This window comes from Ranitomeya imitator, chromosome 2 (genome assembly GCF_032444005.1).
Source record: "Ranitomeya imitator isolate aRanImi1 chromosome 2, aRanImi1.pri, whole genome shotgun sequence".
In the NCBI taxonomy this organism is placed as follows: domain Eukaryota; kingdom Metazoa; phylum Chordata; class Amphibia; order Anura; family Dendrobatidae; genus Ranitomeya; species Ranitomeya imitator.
In genome coordinates, this window is record NC_091283.1 from 791,998,837 (window position 1) to 792,017,198 (window position 18,362).

The window sequence follows — 18,362 nt, forward strand, 5'->3', positions numbered from 1 at the left end:
TTGAATCACTATGTATAGACAGAGACGGCATCTTATCCATTTAAAAATCTACCCAGTTTCTTGCCATAGGAATATGTAAATGAGAATGAAGTCATATTTGCTTGTAGCTAAAAAGTGCGGATCTGGAGTTGATGTTACTGGTAGGCCCTTTGCTCCCAGTCCGACACTGAATGTGCCCCTGCTACGTATTGTGTTATTTGTTGTGTCCGATGATGCAGAGCAGTGGACAGGTGCAGAAGTCTCATTGAGAGTTTCCGAAATCGTTTGCAGCGATTCCGTCAAAAGGTTGAGCAACAAAATATTAAGTTAATGGTACCATCATTTTTGTCTTTTGTCCAGGCGATTAGTTTTAGTTTATTTGTTTAATTTTACCAGAAAGGTACTAACAGTTTAACTTTGACTTTGTATGGAACTGTGTTTAGCTGTAACTGCTTTTTCTTTAAACTGAATATTAAAAGACAGTATAAATTATCTATGATTTTCCACCTAAACCCATAATTATGTTATAATGATTTCTGCGACAAAATTAATCTTTGGAACATAGTTATTAAAAAAGGTAGTATTTTTAGAATTAATAGAATAATATTCTTGGTAATATAGGCATTAAAAAAAGAAAGAAAGACACCATATGTGGATACCTGCAGCGTTATGAAAAGAAACATCCTGTGCAGTGAAAGTGCTAAAGGTTACATGAAGAATAATATTGTATTGTAAAAATGTAATATAGTGCATAATGGAATTAACAAAGCGGAAATTGTAAAGTTAGATTGTCATAAAGAGTACATGGCTACGATTATTACATGTTGCACTGAAGATTGTATAGCAGAAATACAGTGTGATATTTAGTTGGCTGCAATGATACAGTTCACAACACTTCACATCACGCGCTTTCCACCACTGTTGCCATATGGGAAGTTTCACTTTTGCCATGCTCGAGAGCCTTTCTGGAACTTTAGGGTTGCCTAAATAATTAGCTCAAAGGGGAGCATTAAAGAAGATACAAGTGCTTCTCACTAAATTAGAATATCATCAAAAAGATGATTTATGCAAAAAGTGAGACTCATATATTATATAGAGTTATTACAAACAGAGTGATCTATTTCAAGTGTGTATTTCTGTTAACGTTGGTGATTATGGCTTACAGCCAATGAAAACCCAAAAGTCATTATATCTCAGTAAATTAGAATAATTACCAAAAAACACCCGCAAAGACTTCCTAAGTGTTTAAAAATGTCCCTTAGTCTGTTTCAGTAGGCTCCACAATCATGGGGAAGACTGCTGACTTGACAGATGTCCAGAAGGCAGTCATTGACACACTACACAAGGAGGGTAAGCCAAAAAAGGTAATTGCTAAAGAAACTGACTGTTCACAGAGTGCTGTGACCAAGCATATTAACCGAAAGTTGAGTTGAAGGAAAAAGTGTGGTAGAAAAAGGTGCACAAGCAACTGGGATAAGCGCAGCCTTGAAATGATTGTTAAAAAAAGGCCATTCAACAATTTGGGGGAGATTCACAAGGAGTGGATTTTTTCTGGAGTCATTGCTTCAAGATCCACCACAAAAAGACGTATCCAGAACAAGCGCTACAAGTGTCGCATTACTTGTGTCAAGCTACTCCTGACCAATAGACAATGCCAGAAGCATCTTACCTGGGCCAAGGAGAAAAGTAACTGGACTGTTGCTCAGTGGTCCAAGGTGTTATTTTCAGATGAAAGTACATTTTGCATTTCATCTCATTTGGAAATCAAGGTCCCAGAGTCTGGGGGAAGAGTGGAGAGGCCACAATCCAAGCTGCTTGAAGTCTAGTGTGAAGTTTCCACAATCAGTGATAGTTTCGGGAGCCATGTCATCTGCTGGTGTAGGTCCACTGTGTTTTATCAAAACCAAAGTCAGAGCAGCCATCACCAAGAAATTTTAAAGCACTTTATGCTTCCCTCTGCTGACAAGCTTTTAGAAGATGGAAATGTAATTCTCCAGCAGGACTTGGCACCTGTCCACACTGCCAAAAGTACCAATCCCTAATTTAAAAAAACCAGTATCACTGTGCTTGGCCAGCAAACTCACCTGACCTTAACCCCATAGAGAATCTATGGGGTATTGTCAAGAGGAAGATGAGACTCCAGACCCAACAATGCAGACGAGCTGAAGGCTGCTATCAAAGCAACCTGGGCTTCCATAACATCTCAGCAGTGCCACAGACTGATCGCCTCCATGCCACGCCACATTGATGTAGTAATTGATGCAAAAGGGGCCCCAACCAAGTATTGAGTGCATTTACTGAACATACATTTCAGTAGGTCAACATTTCGGTTTTTAAAATCATTTTTCAAGCTGATGTTATAAAGTATTCTAATTTACTGAGATAATGACTTTTTTGGGTTTTCATTGGCTGTAAGCCATAATCCTCAACATTAACAGAAATAAACTCTTGAAATACATCACTCTGTATGTAATGACTCTATATAATATACAGATTTCACTTTTTTGTGTTGAAGAACTGAAATAAATTAACTGTTTGATGATATTCTAATTTAGTGAGAAACATGAGACGCACTTTTAAGTCCAATCCCATACTTTTTATATTTTTTTATGTTACCAATTGAAAGCTGTCTTTCTCCTATATACTATAGTATATATAGTATATATGAGAAAGCCAACTTTGAATTTTTAAGTAAATGAGTCTGCAAGTACACCAGGTTAATTCCAGGTTAGTGCTCCTACTCTCCACATTTTAAGGGTATGTGCGCACAGTGTCTTTTTCAGGTGGGTTTTAAGCACTAAAATATTCACTGTCGTGTCAAAATGACTTGTTGTGCATATGTTCAGTTCTTTGAAACTTTGTTCCAACACTTTAGTCTTGGAAAGCTGTGAAGCAGCTATAAGAAGTGACCAGTCCATTCTTCAGACTGGCTTTTGCTTGAAAGACGCCATTACTATATAAGTAAAAAAAAATTAAAAAGATCCAGGCGGCAAAGACACTCCAAAACTGGTAAAAAGACAACAAAAAAGATGTTTCAAGAAAAACAACAACAACAACAACAACAACAACAATATTTTCCTGAAGTGTCTCCTGTTACCAAAACTATGCGGGCACATATTAGATGCCTTGTGCTTGAAGCGCTTGATCAGCGTGAAACGGCCGTCGTCGTTCCCTGCTCACCTCCCGTTCACCTGCACTCCCTCGGACCGTGAAGCTGTAAATCCTCATGTCTTGAATAAAAGCATTGGACCACTACAGGGTGAGTGCTGCCGCATTTTTCTGCTCTTAGTCATATGTACTGACGTAGAGAATAGTGACTGGGGCCATACCCCTATAGCAGGAGAAATAATAGGGGTTGTTCTTCCTGCTACAGGAACATTTCCATGTGACAGCAGCTTTATAGCACATGTACGTTGCATGGAATGAATGTAATAGATCTTTGAAGAATATTTCTGTATCAGATTTTCAAATCAAAAGTTTGGAAAATACGTTTTAGCTGTTGCTACGTATATTGTAGGGATAGGGTGATAATGGAACTGCCGCGACCACAGACCATGCAACAGATGACTGTGCCTCTAACTCCCTTTACTCATTCATTTAGCTTCATATGTTTGGGCTAATTAGAAACCATATGCCACTCATTACTGAATTGGAACCTTACAATATGTTTTCTGCTTCAGAGAAAAACTAAGAAAGCCAAGTGTCCAATCACTCCAATTTAAATTGCTTTTGTGGTCTGAGACCAGATTGCAATGTACATTGTGTACAGCCACCTATTCCCTCAGTGAAACATAACATATTTCGAGTCCGACGTATAACACGTAAACAATAATAACTGGATCATTTCCCATTTTTTGCGCTTTCGCTTTTTTTCCCTCTACTTCTTCCCAGAAACATACGGTAACTTTTTTTTATTTTTTCACCAATCTAGCTGTATTAAGGCTTTTTTTTGTACTATTATGGAAACAGGAACACATGGGCTACTTGCACAGTGAACAAGTCTGTATGATCATGTTCACACACCACCAAGAAACCTGAAGACACAAAAGAGAATAGTAAAACCAAAAACACTCAGTTTGAAAAAATGTTGCAGTAATCCGCAAGTGCTAGTAAAAGATGTAAAAAACAGGGTATTTGGTTGATACGTTTTTTGCAAAAAATGTATACTAAGCTGCTCTACCAATCTTCACGGTATACCCTTATCAGAGCAGTCCTAACTAATGTATGCAATCCCTATCTGATGTATTTAAAAACCTGATCATCTGTATATAACTTGTGTGAACAGGGTTCAGAGAGGAAAAATCCATGTGTGCATACAGGGTAGAACAGCTTTTGTGCAGATAGCCCAAGAGGAGTGGTGGAACTCCCCAGTCTTGTAGACACAAGAGAACAATTATGGAAACAGGAACACATGGGCTACTTGCACAGTGAACAAGTCTGTATGATCATGTTCACACACCACCAAGAAACCTGAAGACACAAAAGAGAATAGTAAAACCAAAAACACTCAGTTTGAAAAAATGTTGCAGTAATCCGCAAGTGCTAGTAAAAGATGTAAAAAACAGGGTATTTGGTTGATACGTTTTTTGCAAAAAATGTATACTAAGCTGCTCTACCAATCTTCACGGTATACCCTTATCAGAGCAGTCCTAACTAATGTATGCAATCCCTATCTGATGTATTTAAAAACCTGATCATCTGTATATAACTTGTGTGAACAGGGTTCAGAGAGGAAAAATCCATGTGTGCATACAGGGTAGAACAGCTTTTGTGCAGATAGCCCAAGAGGAGTGGTGGAACTCCCCAGTCTTGTAGACACAAGAGAACAATTATGGAAACAGGAACACATGGGCTACTTGCACAGTGAACAAGTCTGTATGATCATGTTCACACACCACCAAGAAACCTGAAGACACAAAAGAGAATAGTAAAACCAAAAACACTCAGTTTGAAAAAATGTTGCAGTAATCCGCAAGTGCTAGTAAAAGATGTAAAAAACAGGGTATTTGGTTGATACGTTTTTTGCAAAAAATGTATACTAAGCTGCTCTCTATACGTATCAACCAAATACCCTGTTTTTTACATCTTTTACTAGCACTTGCGGATTACTGCAACATTTTTTCAAACTGAGTGTTTTTGGTTTTACTATTCTCTTTTGTGTCTTCAGGTTTCTTGGTGGTGTGTGAACATGATCATACAGACTTGTTCACTGTGCAAGTAGCCCATGTGTTCCTGTTTCCATAATTGTTCTCTTGTGTCTACAAGACTGGGGAGTTCCACCACTCCTCTTGGGCTATCTGCACAAAAGCTGTTCTACCCTGTATGCACACATGGATTTTTCCTCTCTGAACCCTGTTCACACAAGTTATATACAGATGATCAGGTTTTTAAATACATCAGATAGGGATTGCATACATTAGTTAGGACTGCTCTGATAAGGGTATACCGTGAAGATTGGTAGAGCAGCTTAGTATACATTTTTTGCAAAAAACGTATCAACCAAATACCCTGTTTTTTACATCTTTTACTAGCACTTGCGGATTACTGCAACATTTTTTCAAACTGAGTGTTTTTGGTTTTACTATTCTCTTTTGTGTCTTCAGGTTTCTTGGTGGTGTGTGAACATGATCATACAGACTTGTTCACTGTGCAAGTAGCCCATGTGTTCCTGTTTCCATAATTGTTCTCTTGTGTCTACAAGACTGGGGAGTTCCACCACTCCTCTTGGGCTATCTGCACAAAAGCTGTTCTACCCTGTATGCACACATGGATTTTTCCTCTCTGAACCCTGTTCACACAAGTTATATACAGATGATCAGGTTTTTAAATACATCAGATAGGGATTGCATACATTAGTTAGGACTGCTCTGATAAGGGTATACCGTGAAGATTGGTAGAGCAGCTTAGTATACATTTTTTGCAAAAAACGTATCAACCAAATACCCTGTTTTTTACATCTTTTACTAGCACTTGCGGATTACTGCAACATTTTTTCAAACTGAGTGTTTTTGGTTTTACTATTCTCTTTTGTGTCTTCAGGTTTCTTGGTGGTGTGTGAACATGATCATACAGACTTGTTCACTGTGCAAGTAGCCCATGTGTTCCTGTTTCCATAATTGTTCTCTTGTGTCTACAAGACTGGGGAGTTCCACCACTCCTCTTGGGCTATCTGCACAAAAGCTGTTCTACCCTGTATGCACACATGGATTTTTCCTCTCTGAACCCTGTTCACACAAGTTATATACAGATGATCAGGTTTTTAAATACATCAGATAGGGATTGCATACATTAGTTAGGACTGCTCTGATAAGGGTATACTGTGAAGATTGGTAGAGCAGCTTAGTATACATTTTTTGCAAAAAACGTATCAACCAAATACCCTGTTTTTTACATCTTTTACTAGCACTTGCGGATTACTGCAACATTTTTTCAAACTGAGTGTTTTTGGTTTTACTATTCTCTTTTGTGTCTTCTTTTTTTTTGTACTATTCTTTGTCAACATTCAATTTATCATAGAGTGTACCACCATGCAGAAAAATAAAATTGAACTGCAGTAAAATGGTAAAAAAAAAGAGATTCCACCACCGTTTTTTGTTTTGTTTTTACAATGATCATTTTGCAGCAAAAATGACCTGTCATCTTTATTTTACAGGTCAGGATGATTACGGTGGACGCCATTTGTGAGAAGTATAACTCCTTAATGTTTCCATAGATAGACCCGTGTGAGAGCTTCTATTTTGCATTGTTAGCTTAAACGTTATTGATATCATTTTGGGGTACATGGGATATTTTGATCTTACTATTTTTGCTTTTTTAGGGAGATGAGGTCACTGAAGAACTGCAATTCTGGTGTTTCTAATTTTTTTTCTCTATGGAAATTATAATGAGGGTTAATTTACCGTATTTCATATTTTGATATATCACACTGTTATTTACGGATGTAGTGATACCAAATATTTCTATTTTTTTCATATATATATATATATATATATAATTACTCAAAAAAGGTAGGCAGTGTTTACAAGTATAAAAAGATATTTTAAAGGAGACAAATCATATGTACAATACAATTACAAATAAAATGGGATTAAAATTGAAAATAACACTTACAGGTCGTTATGTCATTGCATGGTGGCGCAGTGGTTAGCACAGCAGCCTTGCAACGCTGGAGTCATGGGTTCAAACCCCACCAAGGACAACATCTGCAAAGAGTTTGTATGCTCTCTCCGTGTTTGTGTGGGTTTCCTTCAGGTTCTCCGGTTTCCTCCCACATTTTAAAGACATACTGAGAGGGAATTTAGATTGTGAGCCCCATCGGGGACAGTGATGATGATGTGTGCAAAATGTAAAGCGCTGCGGAATATGTTAGCGCTATATAAAATAAAGATTATTATTATAAATAAAGATTATTATATATATATATATATATATATATATATATATATATATATATATATATATATATATATATATATACATAGCGCACATTCACTATTACTATTTTATCAATTGGCTCTAAGGTTGTGTTCACACGGTGCAGCTGGGATAAGGTGGTCAAACACTAAGTATATATATATATATATATATATATATATATATATATATATATATATATATATATGAATCATCACTTTACCTCCTTTAAATTAAATTTTGAAATTCTGTACTTTCATTGTGTTCATTCCGTTCTCGTGTTTGGAAATGTGACAGTGTTTATTTCTTCCTGTGCAGAAATGTAGGCTTGTACATCATACATTTTCCCCAGATGGGCTATTGTGTGCCCCACCATTTTTGTAGCTGAGATGCCAAATTGATCTTAACCCAGATTCCTGACGATGATTCATTTCCTTTTCTCATCCTCTGGGGACCTTCTCATTCTTGTAAACTCTATCCTCTGGCATAATAAAGTGAGCAAGTGGGGCACCTCCAGGTAGATTTTATTATCCTTATATAGCGAGTAGCAAAGACATTGGCACAGAGATTAGAAATGCTATCTACTATATAATTGTCTAAGGGTCACTTCCGTCTGTCTCTCTGTCTGTCTTTCTGTCTGTCATGGATATTCATTGGTCGCAGCCTCTGTCATGGAAATCCAAGTCGCTGATTGGTCGCGGCAAAACAGCCACGACCAATCAGCGACGGGCACAGTCTGGAAGAAAATGGCCGCTCCTTACTCCCCGCAGTCAGTGCCCGGCGCCTGCATACTCCCCTCCAGTCACCGCTCACACAGGGTTAATGCCGGCGGTAACGGACCGCATTATGCCGCGAGTAACGCACTCCGTAACCACTGCTATTAACCCTTTGTGTCCCCAACTTTTTACTATTGATGCTGCCTATGCGGCATCAATAGTAAAAAAATGTAATGTTAAAATTAATTAAAAAAACAAAAAACCTGCTATACTCAGCCTCCGTAGTCCGCTGAGCTGCTCGCGCCTGCCGCCATCTTCCGTTCCCGGCGATGCATTGCAAAATTACCCAGAACACTTAGCGGTCTCGCGAGACCGCTAAGTCATCTGGGTAATTTTGCAATGCATCCTGGGAACGGAAGATGGCGGCAGCTGCGCGCGTATCGCCGGAGCTCCGCTGGATCCCAGGGGTGAGTATATAACTATTTTTATTTTAAATATTTTTTTAACAGGGATATGGTGCCCACACTGCTGTATACTACGTGGGCTGTGTTAGATACTGCGTGGCTCTGTGTTGTATACTACGTCGCTGTGCAATATACAACGTGGCTGGGCAATATACTACGTGTCTGGGCAATATACTACATGGCTGGGCAATATACTATGTGGCTGGACAATATACTACGTGGCTGGGCAATATACTACATCACTAGGCAATATACTACGTGGTTGGGCAATATACTACGTGACTGGGCAATATACTACGTGACTGGGCAATATACTACATCACTGGGCAATATACTATGTGACTGGGCAAAAGATCAAGCTCTTCAATTTTTTCTTCAATATTTTATTATTTATTGTTTTTTGTACCCGGATAATATTGGTGTATTTTTATTAATATGTGACTGGGCAATATACTACGTGGCTGGGCAATATACTTTATGGCTGGGCAATATACTATGTGACTGGGCAATATACTACGTGACTGGGCAATATACTATGTGGCTGGGCAATATACTACGTGACTGGGCAATATACTATGTGACTGGGCAATATACTACGTGGCTGGGCAATATACTACGTGGCTGGGCAATATACTACGTGGCTGGGCAATATACTACATGGCTAGGCAATATACTACGTGGCTGGGCAATATACTACGTGGACATGCATATTCTAGAATACCCGATGCGTTAGAATCCGGCCACCATCTAGTAACCTCTAATTTTGTTAATAATAAAGTACTTTTAAACCAAGGACAAAGTCAAGCAATGTCTTAAAGTGGCTCTCCAATAAAAAGTAGAAAATATTTTGTTTGAGGGGTAAGGATCCACTTTACCTTTTGGAGACCTGTATAAAGACTTCCATGTGTCTGTGAAGAAGGGCGTAACGATCACAGACAAACCCTGTGTCCGTGCAGAAGAGGGGCCCGCTGACACTTACTTCAGCTGGATGTGCGTTCGAGGACGTATATCTAGCTGAAGTGTGTTGCAATGCAGGGACCCATCAGCACTCTGCACTGAAATACATGCCACTGGCCAATCAGAGGCCGGCAGCTGATGTCGGGGTGCCGAGAAGTGGCGTCGCATTACGTCATGCGTCACCATAGCAGGCACACCAATGTCAGCTGCCAGCATTTGCGCAGAATACAGAAGAGGATGCCGCACGTCATGGGAGCATAGGAAGGTGAGAAAAATGTTTTAGGGAGTTTCTGAGTTATTTTTTTTTTCATGCAGAGCCTGAACGGGAGACATGGGGGGACATATATACCAGAAAGGAACCCAGGATGGGAGACATAAATACCAATAAGGGGTCCAGGATGGAAGACATACATACCAGAAAGGAACCCAGGATGGGGGACATAAATACCAAGAAGGGGAACATACAGTATATACCACATTTGAGAACAAATATACCGGGATGGGTCCAAGGTTTGGAGATATACGGTATATACAAGGAAGGGGCCTAGGATGGAGTACATAGGGACATATATACCAGAACGGGCCCAGGATGGGGGACATTACTATACAGTGAAGGGTAGGTGGACGAACACTTATGTCTTTATAGGATTTTGAACACTACAAAGGCCCATACATCTGACTACATGCAGGGGGACGGAGGCCAGGTCCAAATGTTGCAACGGGGGTCATCAAACTCTAGTTACACCACTGCTGTGGAGTACCTTAGATAAAAACAATATAATTTTTGGGCTTCATGGTTTTTCTTCTGAAAAATAGAGTATTTTTAAATTGCCATCAATGCATCCCTTTATGGGTCCATCAACTTCCAATGAGAACATCATGAAATTGCCATTATTTACTGTATCCACCTGGACTGATTTTCTGCTCACTAGGCTATGAATGTATTTAACCTCCACGTTTGTCTTCAAATAATTTTTCTATGTATACCACTACCTTTTTTCTGTCTTTTAATATTTTTACCACAGTTGCATTTTCGGGCCTTGGATTCACCTCTTTCTACCTGGCAGGGAAATTGCATTGTTTTACAGAATTAGGGCAAGGGAAAAGCTGGCGCCTTTGTGCCACAATCCTTCCTCTGTACTGTGCTATGATGATCGCACTTTCACGGATGTGTGATTACAAACATCACTGGCAAGGTAAGAACTTACAAAGTATAACGACGATGTTCTACTCAAATTGTAAGACATTCCGCCCCTCTCTGCCGAATGAATCACGTGCATATCATAGAATGCCTTCTGTTAAGCAAACTGATGAACATCACATTATTCAAACAAGCACAGAAGCTGTGTATGTGCGATTACCATGGGACTGTGGTGGTGACTGACAGCTAGGCTAATGCTGAAAAAGGCGGGGTGACAGAAAAAAACATATGGCTCAGGATGTTTAACTTTTTAGATGTCATTGGCAATAGGCACTAGAGTCTCTAAGGGTCCCCTACAGGCATTGATGAGTTTCCATTGCAACCAGAGGCCTAAAAAAGGCTTCAAAACCTTCTATATCTACAAACTTATGAACTTATGAAACTGAGCATAAGTATGTAGCATTTTCAACTATTTTTATTGCTGTAATTATAATGTGATGCATGGCGTTATCTGTGGAAGAGGTACTTGTCTCTTACGTCCTGGCACGTTACATAAAGGTGGAGTTCCAGGCTGGGTTTGTAGACTTTATCTATGGGTGCGCTACGTTCTTGCAGGCTGTATGATGTCGATGACTTCAGCTGGCAATGACTGGATATTGATCAGTTCAATGAGGGAGACCACCACTCAAAAATAAACAGTCTTTTGCTGAATATTAACTTGGTAGGGATTGTGTACAATAGACAGCAGGTGCACAACTTCACGAAGGTTTCTTTCACAATACGGTCCATCGTTACACACAGTATCTCTACCTCTTCATGTTTACTTGTCCATGCTTCATGTTTCTCTGTCTTTACCACCACTCAGCTCACTACAACAGTCCACTAACTGAGAGTCCTATTTTGAACCTGCGGTTCCGCATCATCTTTCGTCTTAAGGGAACTAGTTTGCCACTATAGCTGATACTTTGCTTCTCTGCTTGCTGACGCCATGGAACTCCCACCAGGGGTACTCTATTCATCTCACATTCTCTGTTCCGTCCTAGTCTGTTACCTCTGTGAGTTATAAACTCAGGGCCGTAGTGCTAGGCGTCCTGCCTCAGGACCTATCTCAGGTTGATCATTCTGACCTTCTGTTAGTTTTCCTTCCTCTGAACTCAGGATCACGCTATCCATTGTCTCTGTATCCTGTCACTTCAAGGACTCTGCTTACTGTCCAGACCTTAGGTTTGCTTTCGCTGCACACTAGACCTTATCTAATGTCTTGGCAGGAAACTGTCTCTGTCCCTTCATCTTAGACCCTCCTCATACCTATGTAAGGAGAAGACCTGGATTAGGCAAACCTACTCCGTGACCAATCGGAACTGTCGGAATGGTCACCCAGGTTGCACGGGGAAGGCATAAGGCCCCAGACCGACTTTTGCACTCTGGAGTAGGGGGCACGGCTAAGAAAAAAGAGCTGCAGCATGCAGGAAATCAATCAGTCTTAGCGGGAATGTGCAGTGAGCAGGGGGGCAGTGTCAGGGCTCCTTCTGTAGAGCATCCAGACAGAGTAGGCCCAAGCCAAAAGGGACTGAGAGCCGCTACCAGAGACTGCTGATAAAGATGCATCCGGTCCCCACTGACAGTGCTGACTGTGACTGATAAGTCACACAGTCTGGACATAGATGCACGCACGCACCGATGGGAAATCAGGGTCACCCGCCGTGAGGGGTTTCCCGTTATACCTGCTTTCCATTGTACCTGTCTCTGGACTCTGACATGGAAAAAGACTGTGTTCTACCCTGCTCATCATTTCTCATCCCGCCAAACATCCACCATGAGGAATCACCGCCGCCACCAGGATCCAGGACAACATCTTCTCCAGGACTACACCGGACCACATACGCACCACAGCCTTGGCATCAATGCTCACAACCCGAGAACCACATTCTGACGTCGTTGGACTGATAAGTTTGCTATTCTTGAACTTTCTACCCTATCCACTACCCCTGTTTCCCCCGGGTTCCAAAGCTCTTGTGCAAGTATACTTTTTTCCTCATTTTCTCCGTGCGAGGAGTATACCTGTAAAAGTAAACCCCACATTAACCCTTGTTCTGCCTCCGACCCGTTACTGCATCTTGCAACCTGCTCACACCTGTACCAAACATTAACCCTAACTCTCTCTACTCTCGAGCAGAACACAACACCATTACTAAAAACACATATCACAATTCACATTATACCCCATAAGAGTTCTTGTGTCTTCAAGGGGGAAGGTGGGCAGTATGTACATCTCCTCACTTAATGACTGAGCATTATTGCAGAATCAGACTACACAGAGCTTGTTTTTAGTCTCTAAACATAGAAACGCTTATGTTCAAATGAATTCTATACATATACAGTGGGGCAAAAAAGTATTTAGTCAGTCAGCAATAGTGCAAGTTCCACCACTTAAAAAGATGAGAGGCGTCTGTAATTTACATCATAGGTAGACCTCAACTATGGGAGACAAACTGAGAAAAAAAAATCCAGAAAATCACATTGTCTGTTTTTTAAAAAATTTTTTTGCATATTATGGTGGAAAATAAGTATTTGGTCAGAAACATAATAGATTACGTGTTTATCTCCTTTTTTCCAGATGCTTTCGTAGGTGGCGTGATCGGTCTGATTTTGGCCTATATCTGTTACCGGCAACATTACCCAGAATTGACGCATTCTTCCTGCCACCGCCCCTCTATATGCCTTCGTCAAGTTATCACCCAAAAGAAAGAGGAACCAACACCTACTGAGAACAATGACAGCTTAATGCATGAAGGAATGACAGAGGGCTCCGTATGACCAGCGAGTGGTCTCATTTGACTTGAAGCCACACACAGCCTCATTTTGACAGGTTTCCTGCACTGTGTGTACAGTACCAGGCATTGTATCTATGTGACCAGCAGTTCTACAATGAATGCAATGACAATGTCTACCCACATTACAGAGGTATAATATCATCTACATCTCCATGCAGAATATGTGCTACAGTTTTACGATGGTGCTGTGTGTCCACATTTTGTAACGTCCACCTTCTGATGCCATCTGGCTCATTTTTATGGTCTTCGTAGAAGATCATTTTACCATCTCGTCATCGAAGGTTTGTGTTTTCTGTCTAAACACAGTGCAGGAATCTTCGCTCCAACCACTGAAGCACTTCCGCAGACTCATAAGATGTCCGGTACCATGCTCGTCCTCGGAGGTGCCGACATTCTTGTAGCTTCATTGTACATGTCTGATGTCTACTGTTGTGTTGCTGTGTAACACAGGTTTTTCTAAATTTCAACATTGACATTTTGATGTTTTGCACTGATAAAAAAATGACATGATAGATATATTTAAATGTCCATGCATGTAGTTAATTATGATGTCCTGTGTAATTTTGGGATTGAGCGTAAGAATTCTTTGATGCATGTGAAGCTTTCTCGTAATCAATGATATCATATCCTGGGAGTGCAATAATCACCTGTTGGTTGGTAATGGTAAGCTATAAAAATGGAGAAGGGTTTCACTCCTGCATGGTATAAAAAGCCACATACTAAAAGAGTACCTATAACCAGTCTGGGGCTGCCTTTTTTATTTAATGAAAGAATAAGCTGATGATTTTTCGAAATATAACCTATTAGCAAAAGTGGTCTCAAGTGTCCTTAATGCCTCAACCCTACATGGCCCTTGCTTTGAAAGAGTGAGATCTCACATATTGTCATGAACTTTTTCTCTTTTAAACTAAGCCAACAATGGTACGGACTTTATGGTAACATGATTATAGCGTTTACCATTCGGTAACCTCTTTCTAAAGTATGCGCCAGTTCTGATTAAGTGCAAACAGTGAGATCTCGTGATAAAACCCGAGATCGTGATCTTTCGCAGTGAGGGGGGCCACAAAAGTTTAGGATATCCTGCTCTGCTTGTAGTTTTCTCACATCTTAGAAGTTTGGACACTTTTGCTTGCAAGCTGGGTCCTTTAGGGACTTTTGAGATCACGTTTGTTTTTAGGTGATATTTAGAAAACACCAGTCTGGGACATTCCTTTTTATTTCAGAAAAGAATAGCAGCATCAGACTGGAGCTAGGTAGTCTTTAAAGGAAGATTTTACCTAAAAAGGAACATTTAATTTTAAAAAGAAACTCACTGGTTTCATTATCTAAAGCATTTTCTGTATGATCTTGAAACAGCCGGGCAGTTAGAAATCCAAGTGGGTACAAACAGGGTAATTCCTGCTAATCAATTCCATCTGGAAGAAGCCCTCCTCCGCCTCTACCTCCTCCTATCAAAGTTTTTATCCACTTAATATATGACAGTCATTACATTATAAAGCACTGTGTACTTACAATTGCTCATTTTGCCTTTCTACTCAGCTAATTCTTCTCTTTTCCATCAGGTCTATGACATCACGTGATTCAGAACTGACTATCTGACTCCTTTTAATCTGTAGAAACAGGAAGTCTATTTTCCCTCCATGAGTCATCACTGCAAAAAAAGCAGCTGGGTCAGGAGTTGAAGAGGGGGATGATAAAGGCAGGGACAAGAGACTTCATGTTTCTACACAGAGCTTAGAAGGATTCAGCTAGTTTGTTTAAATCACGTGATGTCATAGACCAAATGGAAAAGAGAGACATTAAATGGGTAACTGGGTAGAAGGGCAAAATGAGCAATTGTAAGTACACAGTGCTATATAATATGAGGATTGCGCTATTCTAAGAGAATAAATACTTTGATACAAGTGCTTCTTTAAGCTGGAGGCTGCCTAAAACCTCACTTTCTTAAAGGGAACCTGACAACTGATACATGCTTCCTGATCCACGAGCAGCATGTATCAGACACTGACTGCATTATTTCAGCCATATATGTTGAACTGTGCAGTACGGAGACTCAGTGGTTAGCAGTGTTGCTTTGCAGCGCTGGTGTCCAGGGTTGTCCGTCAAGGACAACATCTTCAAGGAGTTTGTATGTCCTTCCCCGTGTTTGCGTGGGTTTTCTCCAGGTTCTTCCATTTTCTCCCACACTCCCAAAGACATGCTGATAGGGAATTTAGATTGTGAGTCCCAATGGGGTTAGCGATGCTGATATCAGTGCTGCGTAATTAATGGGGCTGTAAATAAATAAACTCTGAAGAGCTGTAGTATTTCAGAGAAAAAGATACTTTAAAAGCCGCCAGGGACCAAGCCACATGCGAGAATAGTCGGGCAGTCAAACCCCCAGTGGCTTCTCCCTTCTGCCCTGGAGTGACAAGTCTCTCCATACCAATGCATGCAAAGAGAAATATGTAAGTCATTGGCATCAATGTGGAGAAGCCGCCGGGGAACCGCCGGTCCTACTAGTTTCCCATGTGGTTCGGAACCCAGCGGGTTTTAAATAGTTTTTCTGTCTTTTCAAAGTTAAACTTACAGCTAAAATCATGCAACCAGAGTCTGATGCTTGCTGTGGATGGGGCAGCATGTATCAGCTGGCGGATGTCTTTAAAAAAGGGCATGAAGCTATGTAACCTTTTGTTCTACTTCAAAGGGGAGAGGCTTCTGCTGCAGTCAGGTGCCTTAAAGCCACATGCAGAACAGTGAGAAAGAGGTGGAGGACTGGGTTGAGTATGGGGAAACACACAGAGAATGTTCTTTATATTTTTCTCTAGTGTAATTGTGAGATGAGATAAAATACGAGGAGAAAAATAGATTAAGGGAGGAATTTTATTTTTTGTGTGCAATTTTGGTTTTGGTGTTCTTTTAAGATGTGTTTTTGATCAAATGATTGAAATGTTTCAATCACATGTCTATTTCATGCAATTTATATTTAAATGGACAATTCTCCTTTATCTTTATCTATGTTGGGCTGCTATCATTCCTTTAGATTTCCCTTCTACTGAATCCCATAACTTGAGACAGTGATTTGCCTGAAAAAGCGTAATACGGGTTTCCTACTTACTGCCAATAAAAGTCATTTGTACAATTTTCATAGAATATTGCGTTTTCCAGGCTCGTCTTTAGGTGAAATTGCAAGTAATGCGCTTCTCCTACATTGAGCTCGACACAAGTTTTTATAACTAAACAATGCTCTGAGTTAAAGAATGATCGAGTCTGACTATGTTGAAAATGTAACCGCATAGGGCACATAGAGACACAGCTGTCATTCACCATTTTCTTGAATTTAATTCCTTTTCTGGGGGTTTGACAGGCAATTACAAGATATTAGATTGCAATGTTAAAAATGTAATACGTGATAAATGAGGTAAACGCATCTAAATGTGATTGCTTTATCCTTCCCCAGCGCTTATGTACAAACCCGGGAAGAGTTCTAAGGAAATATCTCAGATCTCTCAACTTTTGGATAATCAAAGAAAAAAACATATGTCTCATTGTAAGAAGCATCAATCTTTCATCCATGACTTAGGCTTCATGCAGACAAGTGGATAAATCAGACGTGTGCTCTCCAATTTTTGATGAGATAGCATGCGGACAGCACACTGACCAATCTCAACCAATAGGGTTGTTCAGGTGAACAATTTTTCTCTCAGTACGATGGTCAGAAAATATCGTAGCATGCACTACTTTCTTGTGCAGTTTGGATGAAACTGATTAACTCAAGTCTATGGGTGAGTAAAAAAAAATGGATCCCACACAGAACATCCATGTGGCACTCAATTTTTACAGTTACATTTCTATTATAAACGTAAAAAAATATTTAGAATTGAGAATCCTCAGTGGTTGATACCTTTTAATGGCTAACTGAAAAGATGGTAACAAATTGCAAGCTTTCGAGACTACACAGGTCTCTTCATCAGGCAAAGACTAATAGAAATTCTGAAGAATCGCATATTTATACACAACACAGCCTAGAACTGTCATTATGGGATAGTTATAAGTGATACAGTTGTGCCCATAAATATTGGAAAGTTCCTAGATTAGGCGTGAATATTTTGTAGTCCTCTGATTGGGGTCTGGTTCTGTTATGATGACCCCACATGGTCTGAAGTGCAAATTCCTTAATTGATGGAAAAAGACATAAATCCATGCGACACATTCATTCCTACATGAAGTGTGTCAAAGTTCGTCATAAGTTTATATTCCCAGATTCTCCTGTCTCTCTGAGATTTGAAGCTACCTTTCAATACAAGTAATTTCAGGTCCATGGTGCTATGATCAGGCATACAAAAATGTTTGGCCACAGGTAGATCCATTCTTTTTTCTCTTATTGTATGGCGATGAGAGTTCATCCTTGTTCTCAGTTTTTGCCCTGTCTCCCCCACATACAGACCCCCAGTTGGACATTTAGTACAAATAATTAAGTACACCACATTAGAAGTGATGCAGCTGAAAGTACCTGGTATCTTGTAGGCCTGATGTGAATTGGGGATCTTTATCTTGTCCGTGGTCAATATAAATGGACAAGTTTTACATTTTTTCTGGTTGCAAGGAAAGGTACCTGCAGCTGTTGGAGAGGACTGGGAGCTTCTGACAATGATGCTTTTTAGATTTGGGGGCTGCCTAAAACACAGTAGTGGGGGGTCTGGAAAAATGGATTGTAAGCGGCATCTTTTTGTAGTAAAGGTTGTAATTTCTGTGCACCTCCCCTTAGCACCTCCAGATTTGGATTGTAGGTAACTACTAGAGGTACGCGGCTATTTTCTTCTTTAGCTTTGTAATGTAGCAGGTGATTCCTTGATATTCTGGTGGCTCTTGTGATCTG

At 40.1% G+C, this 18,362-nt stretch overlaps 1 protein-coding gene across 1 annotated transcript in view; it reads left to right on the plus strand.

Annotated features, from left to right (window-relative positions):
- PLPP4 (phospholipid phosphatase 4) overlaps positions 1 to 16,636 on the plus strand; it is a 150,843-nt gene extending 134,207 nt beyond the window's left edge. Inside the window, exons 6-7 of the mRNA XM_069753653.1 lie at positions 10,555 to 10,725; positions 13,288 to 16,636. Of these exons, the coding sequence (XP_069609754.1) occupies positions 10,555 to 10,725; positions 13,288 to 13,487 (371 nt within the window). The 3' untranslated portion in view covers positions 13,488 to 16,636. The remainder of the gene's footprint in view (positions 1 to 10,554; positions 10,726 to 13,287) is intronic.
- The last annotated feature ends 1,726 nt before the right edge of the window (positions 16,637 to 18,362 follow it).